The sequence below is a fragment of the Acanthisitta chloris genome, unplaced genomic scaffold (assembly GCF_000695815.1).
Source record: "Acanthisitta chloris isolate BGI_N310 unplaced genomic scaffold, ASM69581v1 scaffold37739, whole genome shotgun sequence".
Classification (NCBI taxonomy): domain Eukaryota; kingdom Metazoa; phylum Chordata; class Aves; order Passeriformes; family Acanthisittidae; genus Acanthisitta; species Acanthisitta chloris.
The window spans coordinates 1,540-11,692 of NW_008691545.1; the positions used below are offsets into that span (position 1 = coordinate 1,540).

A 10,153-nucleotide genomic window follows, 5' to 3' on the forward strand; every position below is an offset into this window, starting at 1 on the left:
GCTCCACAGCTTCTGCACAAGACAGGGCTCTGGAGAACTAAATGGTGCACCATTAACAGTGTAATGAAATCAAAATTATGATCTGCACCCCAAGCTAGGTCGAATACTGCCTTTCTCCTCAAATCATAATATTTTAAATAGATTACACTGCGCAATTTGGGATATCTTGGGATTTTTAAACTACTCTTATGTAATCTAGGTGTAGTATTTATATATAAACGTGTGGTAATTTCAAAATCTATCAAAAGGAAAGTTTTCTGAAAAGTAAGCATTAATATTTCTTGGAAAATAAGGCTTAGTACTTACACTCAGTTGGGAGGGAGTGGGGTAAAAGGAATGTTAACAAAATCCACTGTGATTCAGTGAAATAGGAGTGAAATACCATTGACTATGTCAAGAAAACTTCAAGAACAGAATCTTTTTTTTTATCATATGCTTTCTTACACTTATATGCTGCCCAATTACAGGAAACCATGTGCTGAAATCAGACTAAAGATCCAGCTAAGGCAAGCAACCTGCTTCCACGAATGACCAAAATCAGAGGTAGAGACAAGAATGAAAGCAAAATGCATACTTCATAAGGAGTATAAGAGCAGTATCTTTTTTAGCAGCATAAAAAGAAGCACGGAATCTCTCCTGAACACAACTTGTTAATGAGTGTAACATTTTAGATCCTCATTTACTGAATCAAATGTAAATGGTAATACAGTAAGGGAAACTGAAAACTGAAGACAGTAAGAATTATGATAAAAGACATTGTTCTCGGTGCTGCCATTTTAATGTAAATATTCCACAATGCAGGGGCAGCCTTTTCATCTAAAACCAATTTAGTACATGTCTGTAATTCAGTTTCGGTCAGCAGACCTCTACCATACAAACAGCATTTAATATCGGCATGATTTCCCTAAATGTGCTATGATTTACCAACCAGCAAGCTGTTTTGACTAGAACTGGTCAAATCCAAGCAGAGTTTTAACATATCAAAAGCTCTTCTATTACTGTCTAGCTTTCAGGGAGCACAACAAGACTAAGTACAGGTATTTACAAACCATTGCTTTGATCAAGTACTCCTACTAATGTTTTAGGACTAAGTATTTAAGAGTTATCCTAAGTTTTATGCCATGACTCTAAACATGTTAGCCCAACCTAGTATTTCAGCTGGGGATATCCTTGTTCTGCAAAAACAGTTCTTTGACACACTTGCTATTTTTAAGACGCTTGAAATTTTGAACCAACAAGGCAATAGTTCTAACCAAGGCAGTTTTAGGTGGAGGATTATTTTTCTTTAAGAGCTAAACTCACATATAAATGGGTAAATAATAAGGCAGGGTGTAAAACTGCATAATGAATGTCTTACAAATGAGATTAAAAGATAATAAAAGCAAAAAGGTCAGAAATAGCAATAGCAGTAACCATATTTGCTATTTATAAAGTTCCTTCTGCATCAGAGGATCCCAAACCATCCTATCTTGGGCAAATCTGTACCCTTAACTACATAAAAAGAATAAAAGACAGAGAAACTTGTCATGTCCCATTTGTAGAATTTCCAACTGTTCATTATGTCAAGAGCACAGAGGCTTCACACTTTCAAAGGATAATAGGAAACAGAGTCCAGAATTTTAGTTCCCAGTGTATCATAAAAGACTTTGGAAATGGCTGAGTTCGTCTACTCAGAAAAGGTAGAAGATAGACAAGTGAATGCTGCCAAAGAGGAAAAGCTGATGTTCAAGGTGCACTACACATACTTCATAACTGATTCACAGAACATTAAAACCCAAAGACCTCATAAACTGTTGCAGTTATCACAGCAATGCAGAGTTCATACCTGTGGCAAGATAGATGATATGGAAAAGCATGTCCTTGCCCTGCACAACATCCACAACCACATGGGAAAATCGGCTATTGTCTTCCATGAAGTAAGGAATTGGAATAACTGGTTGAACGACCTCATGCATTAAGAAGAATTTTTGAGCATCTTGAAGATTTCTCTCAGTCAGATTTACATACAAACCCTGGTCCATGGTGCCACACTGCAAACACAGAAAAGTAACATAAATATATGTGTCAACAATAACCATAGAAATAACAAGAAAATGAAACCCAAAAGTATATCTTGTAGTGAAGTGCATAGCGTAGTGTAGAATTACACTTTCAGGTATGATTTTGATGCTACTGTAGTGAAGTGCGTAGCGTAGTGTAGAACTACACTTTCAGGTATGATTTTGATGCTAAGCAGTGTCCAGTGATTGAGGAAGCTCAGCTTTCCTGAGACACTACTACAGAGTCTCTCTAACCCTAAACAACACGGAAAGGCACCAGACTGACAAGCACAGCGGAATATAGTAATATTTTTCTATATCCTATGTTCACAGGGCACGAAGGAGAAAAATGATCATCCAACAAACCAAGCAGTTTTCTCATTAGTTTTCTTTATAATTTTATGGATGCAGTGCTAATGAGGCAATAAATTTTCTCAGGAAATCCCATGTCCTTCCACAGCCAGGGTCTGCCAGAAATCCTAGGTGAAAGTACCGTGCACAGTTCTCGCAGTTTCTTAAGACCCTGTGTTCAGTAGAAAAATGGACAGTGCAGAGCTCTATCAAATGCTGCCCATGGCAAAGACATTTCTGCTTTGGAACAGACTGTATTTTATATCTGAAAACTGTACTCTTATCTTACAGAAAAGCGTTCACTAAGGTTTCAACCACAAATAAACAAAGCAAAATAAGTGGTAGTTAATTTTAGCATCTTTGTGTTCAACTGAGGAACAAAAGAGAAAGCTGTTTAATGCAGGTGAATATGTAAACATCCATGTTTACTCAGGCCTAACTGCAACAGAGACGTAAAGCAGCACTTCACCACATGTATCAAATATTTGGGTGATGTGAAAGCCATACCTAAGTCATAATTTTCATTCTGTATTACTATGTCACAAATTATGCCATGAATTACAGCGGTAACAATACAGTACAGTGTGCAAAACCCTACCAGCTATTTTTTCATTATTGCCATGTTTTCAATCTGAAATTAAGGGATCACTCCAAAACCACAAATGTTAAAAAAACACCCTCAAATAAATAATTTAATAATGAGAGATCAGATGATTAGGAAAGACAAATAAGCAACTGGCAGGAAACAATTACTTGCTCTGCATGTCGGACCTGTGACAAAAATAAACTATGCCAAAATAGAATTTCTCTGAATCTATCAAGCAGGAAAGATTCCAGCTGAATGCTCATAGTACAGTGAAATGCAAATGGTCCTTGGTCTTATCAAAGACTTTGCCCTGTGTAAAATGAAAAGCATGATCTCTGAAAAAAACACAATTTTCCTCAAAACTAGGACTCCAATGGTATTTTGATCTGGAAAATATTTCATTAATGTAATGCAGCCTTGGAAATACAATGTCTGATGTAACTATCACTACATAGCTATTGTCTTCCTTGAAACCACATACTTCTCGCTGTGATTATTGAGTAGGTGAATACTTTGAGGATACATCCACTTCTGACACTACACAAATAGAACTTCTGATAATTTATCATAAGGACTATACAAAAGAACATTCCATTATTCTCGGAAGAAAACCAGTGACTCAGTCAACTGATATATCCCACCTACAGGAAGTGTGTACTCTGAAGCAACATCAAGTCACAAAAAGTGGTTATACCTAACTCTAAGCATTAGACTAGCTTCTGGTATACATTATCCTGCAGTTACAGAGCCAGAAATCTAACAGAAAGTTATTCAGAGGAATAGAAGACAGAATTTGCAAAAGAAACAGAAATATGACATCTCTAATAATACCTCGAGATCAGTTAATGTTGATTAGTTTCAATATTGTTTTGTAAAAGGCCATGTGACAGGTTTTAACACTAGCTCTGGCCTGCAAACCTGTTTGTTGCTCAATGAAATATGACACAACTGTTGTTGCTGTTCTTGTAAACTGGATGAAGTACCAACTGTATTAAAATCAGCCAGGACACCTAAGAAATAAATTTCTTCAACACCTCAGCCTTGACTGGGACTTAGAGATGAGCACTAACAGTACAGTAGAGACTTAAACTGTTTTTACACAGCCATCAGGCTGTCATCTTTGTTTGCATGTACCATTCTGTATGGGGTGCTCACACAGTAATTTACGCCACATTAATACAAAGTTTGCAGGGAGAGTTTAATAAATCTATTGGACTTGCTTACCTAGTCAGAAAGATGGCAAGATTTTTATATATAAGCATTTTTTCAAGTTTTCTCCTTCAAAGGTTTAGCCTCTGATAGACTCTCTTACTATCACTATTTTGACAACACAAATATTTCTACAATAGGTAAAAAGCTATATACAAATACAGCCTGCTTCTGCTGCATGGCTTACCTAAATGGTTTCTTGTCACTTGGGGCTAATGCCAAACATACTACTTAGGAAAGATAATATGGCTCTGGCCTGTAACAAATTAAATTCAGTGCCTTATTTTCCTTCATTTGCACAGATCAGGAAGTAATTAAAACTATGCACAATCCCCAATGGGTGATTCTTTTTCATGTTAGCAAAGATCTTATGACTCTTACAAGATAGGGAAGGCTGTTCCAGGAACAGCAGTGAATTTGTGAAATTGCGAAATTGCATTGAGATTAAGGGAGGGTGAAAAGTGGATAAAGGTGAATACACTTAAGTAAATTGGTGAAAAACTATTGTTGTTAATCCCTAAATTAATGCAGCTTTCCCTTCCATTTCCCTTGCAAGAATCACACTCACTAAAATTGTCCCAATAGGAGTGGTGACTATGCAGAAGAAGAAAACAATGTGCATGTGCTTCCCTGAAATACCTCTTCCTTTTTGTAGAAAGTTCCTCTGAATGACCCACCTTGGACTAGATGTTCTTACACTGTCAGCCAACTGCATTATTACACCCTCTGAGCCTGACAAGTTCAAATGAGGGGCACACCACATCAAAAATTCCTTTGGTCTGATTCTTCAGGGAATGTGGACCACCTTGCACGTGAAAATATACAAAATCCTGACCACTCCTCCTTTACCACCTCCCCCCCGCTTTCTTTTTTCTGTCAGACAATGTTCCATTTTTTAGGTTCTAATAGTACAAATATAATGTAAAAGAGAACAGCACATACTTCAGCCAAGAGTTAATGTTACCCTGACAAATAAGTGTTTCATTTTGAGAGAAGATTGAAATTAGGTCTTTTTTCTCTTCCAAGTACATCTGCTTTTCCATACAAATTATTTTGTAGAAGGATACAATTAAGTATGTTGAAATAAGGGACCCTCCTAGGGGGTTTATTTTTAGTGGCTTTTTTTCTTTCTCTTTTTTCAGGTTTTAAGCTATAATATAGTGCAAAACCAGACTTATTAACTATGAACCATATAGCATTTTGAGAAAACTTCACATATACTATTGTCCTTCTCCCACGTAACCATACCTGAAAATTAGGGTTAGGATTGGGATATGGAAGCCAAGCAGAGCGAGAGTTTTCCTGGTATTTGAAGGGTCCATTAAAGGCCTGAGTTATGGCACTTAGATTGAAAACACAAACTGCTGAGGCTGCTATGCTGTTCCTGCAAAAGAAATATAAATATTAACCTAAGTAACAACACGAAGTCAACTTGCTGAAAAATAAATAAAAAAGGCAATAACTCTTCAATCCTTCATGTAATTAACTAAGCAGATATGATCAGCCAGGAGATGACATCTCAAGATAACGATATATGATAAGCTGATTCAGCACAGACACAGCATTTAAAGTATTTGTCAGCCTTACCAAGTAGTTGGTGTGGGAGAAACTCAGAATTTCCTACCTTCTGCTGCTGCTCCAATACCTCAAGGCTATACATCCACACATAACCACATGTACTAGGGACACCCCTTTCCTAGTTACAAAGTTCAGGATAATATTATTCTCAGGAATCATTAAGGTTTCTTCTATACAACCAATGCCAGCACGACAGAAGTAAGGGTTTTCAATGGATGGTATGTCTCTAGGCTTCATGGAATCTCTGAACAAGACACTTCCACAAAAATCCTGTCTTCCAAGTGACACTGTACAGCAATAAGAATGCAAGTTCCAGAAACCCATCCAGAGGAAAGAACTTGGATTGCATACAAGATACTTTGTTAAACAAATAAACAGAAATAAATGGCAGCCAGACAAAACAAAAAATTTCCTAGGTTTGCCTTGAAAATGTGATATACATGGCAATAAAGTAATCCTGCACTGTGTAAAGAATATAATGTAATGACTATGAAAAGTTTATAATATGGAAACCTGCATTGTACTTTTCCACATTTTGAGCTAAAGGAATAGATAATGAAGGTGGCAGCTGCTGAGATTTCAACTGCAGATAAAATTATTGACAATTGATCCAGACAAGATTAGGTTTTATTCTTTAGGGTTTTTTTCTTTCTTTTTAAGTTTTTTTTTAAACTTAGCCTGTAATTGACACAAGGCTTATCAAAGCGTACTGTAGAAACTCCAAAATAATGGAAAAAAGACAACCAAGAACACCTAGGAGATCAAATTTACCAAAAACTGAAAAAGAGTTTTGATATACGTGTTAAATATCACGACAAAAGAGCAATTTTCTTTCTCATGCTTGTCACTCTTATTTCAAAGAAACCCCAAAACGTGAAGTTTCATGCTAACAACTGCAGAATCAATTATCATTGGATTTGATAACTCCTTGCCTATATAAACTATCACTAAATGTAGCTCAATAATATTATTAACCATTCTGATGTCTTCTTAAAGTCCTTAAAGGACATTATACTCATGCTTATAGATTTTTTGAATAGCCTGAAAGAAACAAAATCAGCTTTAATATGAATAGTGGCTATAGTGGACTTGATAGTCAACCACATATAAAAGGTACAGGTTTGGCTGTTACTCAATCTTAATTGCCAGAAATGTTTCATTTTCTTCCTTTTATGAGTATATTAAAGCATATTTTAAAGAAACATTAGGGTACAATAAAGTCATAGCAATTCTGAAAATATTGAGATTGAAGAATGCTGAATGTGCTTAAGTAATATGTGATACTGCAACACCAACAGAAAGGAATATGTTGTTCCCCATCATGGGAAATCCTGGCATTTCTCCACTGCCAGTTGCAGGGCTGAAAGGTGGATCATATGGGTTCTGCAGATTATCTATGAACAGGAGTCAGCCTGGGGAAGTAATCTTAACTCTGTAACATTTCAACAATGTTCAAAAATTTAGTTACAACATTTGATAGCAGGAACAAACATAATTTACATGAAGCTATCAAAAACCCCTCACCCTCCAGTTGTAATCAATTCCTCTTTGAACAGTCTATCTCTGTTGGACAATCAGAATGCTGGGCTACTAGGGAAGAAGGAAGAATCAGCAAGGTTTCAAATACTGTCTACTTTCATGTGGCAAAGGTAATCTTAATGCTAGCAAGTGCATTTTTAGAAGGCCCAGGGAGCACCAGGAGCATTGTTCCCCTTCCATGGCCAAAGCCCCATGGATTTTCTGGAGCAGAATTCCTACGGTCAGGTTTTTCATAGCAGAAATGTGTCAAGGCTATTCTGACTTCTCATGAAAGGTTATGTTGAACAGTGTTTATGCATGCCACCTGAGAAATACCTGTCTTTTGGTATTTGAACTGGCTAGTAAAACGGATCAATGGAATTTAAATTCCTGATCAAAATGACATCAAATTCTCTTATCCTCAGTAATCTCAAAGCCTCTAATATTCTCTTTATAAAAGCAGTGTTTAGACTCACTACATTACTCCTTTGCAGGAACAGGTTGAGCTCATTATCTGATGTCACAAGTTAGGAATTGTCAGAGCCTAATGTAAGCAGTCCAAACTGGTCTTATTCATAGCATGAGCTGCTGGCCAGGGGTGAGCCTGAGTCTGGAAGATGCCAAATGTGTTGATAAAGGACTGCACCAAAAGCATAAAAGCTAGCTTAAGGTCAAATTCATGCTCACTGTCTAGACTACACAGGGGCTGTAATTTGTTGGCATTAATTTGCGACTGTTTCGACCCAGTTAATGGATATTTTAAAAAGGTAGGCATCCTGGTGTTCAAGGGGCCCTTACCTATATTTTAGGTGCCCAAGGATCTTTTAAAATTCTAGAAAAAACTGACTTACACAGCAAGACACTAGAAATCAGAACCCAAAATCTGAAACTCTGAGGTCTGAACACTGGGCTGCACAGCCATAGCTAACATAAAGTTGCTCATCAAGCAACATATGAACTCCAGATACCATGTTTAAAGTAACAAAGGCCATTTCTGAGATAATAAACCTTTTTTCCCTAGGAGCTAGGCAACTCTTAGTATTAAGCTCAGAGTCTAGGGAGCTTTTATGTCCATTCAATTTTTTAATATTTAACAGATTTCAAAGACTAAACTGCACATTGTTTGTTTGTTTGTTTTTACCTTGTTCATACAACAGGTTTAGTTAAAATTAGATTAAATTATTTGCTTGACCAACAAACTCACATAAGTATATGTTAGGACTAAATTAAAATACATATGAGCACCTTTTGTGCTCTTCTGAGTAAGGTAAGTTCTTCCTGATATGGTTAAAATCCATCATGTCAAATTCATGATCATGTCACACTACAATTAAAAATATTTATTTCATAAATACATAATGTATTTATGTATTACAATAGTGTGCAAAACAAAAAATAATGCCTGTGAATAAATGAAAAAGGCGACAAATAGTCAAACACAAACAGCTCTCTGCTGTAAGGAAATATTGAGAATTCTTCCTTCTGTCAGGTCTTCAACAGTTCAAGTGGGAAATATTTGGAACTGACACTTGTTCACAAGAGGACAGTGAATTGGGCAAAACAGTAGTTTGAATTTATGATGTTTACTTGGCGTATGCAGAAGAGAATATCTCGGAAGTTTTAGTTTTTGCTGTCACAAACAACAGGAAAATAACAGATATAATTCAGTTTACTTACACATTAGTGGTAAAAATCCCATAGATCAAGTCCAACTCTGGCAGGAAGAAAGTGCTCTGAAGCTCATTATAGTAAAATGGAATTTCTCCAGGGCGAGAGCAGTTCAGACGAGCTTTCATGAAGGTAGTCCAGGTATCCTCCAGCACAAACTTGCCACCAATATCATTTTTGCACACCCGAGCAGCACGAGAGAAGACTGTTTTACCACAGTCATGTTCCACCGCATTCTCGCGGAAGAAAAAATAGGTAAAGTTCCCAATGTCATAAGATGACACAAAATTTGGCTCTGAAAACAACAGAAAGAAAGATCGTTTATTGCCTTCTTGTGCTATATTTGTATTAACATGGAAAGTTGGATTCATCTTCAAGCACTAGAATTTTAAAAACACACCTTTTATTATCCTTTAGGGAACTGGCACCATGACATCTGAATAGGCCAACTCATGTCCAGCCAGGATTATGACCTATCTGATCATGGTGTGCTGGGTTTGGTTGGGTAGAGTTAATTTTTTTCATGGTATCTAGCTAGGCACTATGTTTTGGATTTGTGCTGGAAACAGTGTTGATAATTCAGAGATGGTTTCGTTATTGCTAAGCAGCACTTACACAGAGCCAAGGCCTTTTCTGTTTCTCACACCACCCCACCAGCACAAAAAGCCAGCTGAGTTGCCAGCTGGGGTTAAACCACGACAAGTGGCCTGACAGATTCTCTGCTCCGAGTGTTTATAACACATGACGGTGCTGGGCAACCTTGGCCCAGCTCACTATATTCTACCATCAAAAGCATCACTGAGTTTTTCTTCTCCACATATGGGCATAGTGCATTCTTACAATGTAATTTCTTTATCTGTTAACTCTGTTTCTGCTTTGCTACCATGCCATTACTCCAGATTAGCAAAATAACAGATTGTGAGTAAAAATGTGCCCAGAGGCTGAAATGAAAAGAGAAGTACACAAGATCATTTGACGGTAAAATAACTGCATTTCAAGCCTATCTCACTTAAAGCTTTTGATAGTATTACAGGATTTTTCCTTTCTTATAAAAAAATTATGACAAACTGATTAAAAAAATGATGGTGATGAAGGAGAAATTAGAGGATATGTAAAAACATAATCTGGAAAACAACAGATGGCAATATTTCTTAAAAGAAAGAAAAGGAAACTGTGGATACCAAATACAATAAACATGAGGTCC

The 10,153-nt window shown here is 36.7% G+C and overlaps 1 protein-coding gene across 1 annotated transcript; it reads right to left on the minus strand.

Moving 5' to 3' along the window:
* Window positions 1–1,825: 1,825 nt before the first annotated feature.
* LOC103809434 (semaphorin-5A-like) lies at window positions 1,826–9,776 on the minus strand (the record flags this gene model as incomplete). Its single annotated transcript, XM_009082266.1, has 4 exons — window positions 9,734–9,776; window positions 8,959–9,244; window positions 5,434–5,569; window positions 1,826–2,030 (listed from the first exon to the last, which is right to left on the minus strand). Coding segments are annotated over exons 1-4 (670 nt in total), but the record flags the coding sequence as incomplete, so codon positions are not given.
* Between the last annotated feature and the right edge of the window lie 377 nt (window positions 9,777–10,153).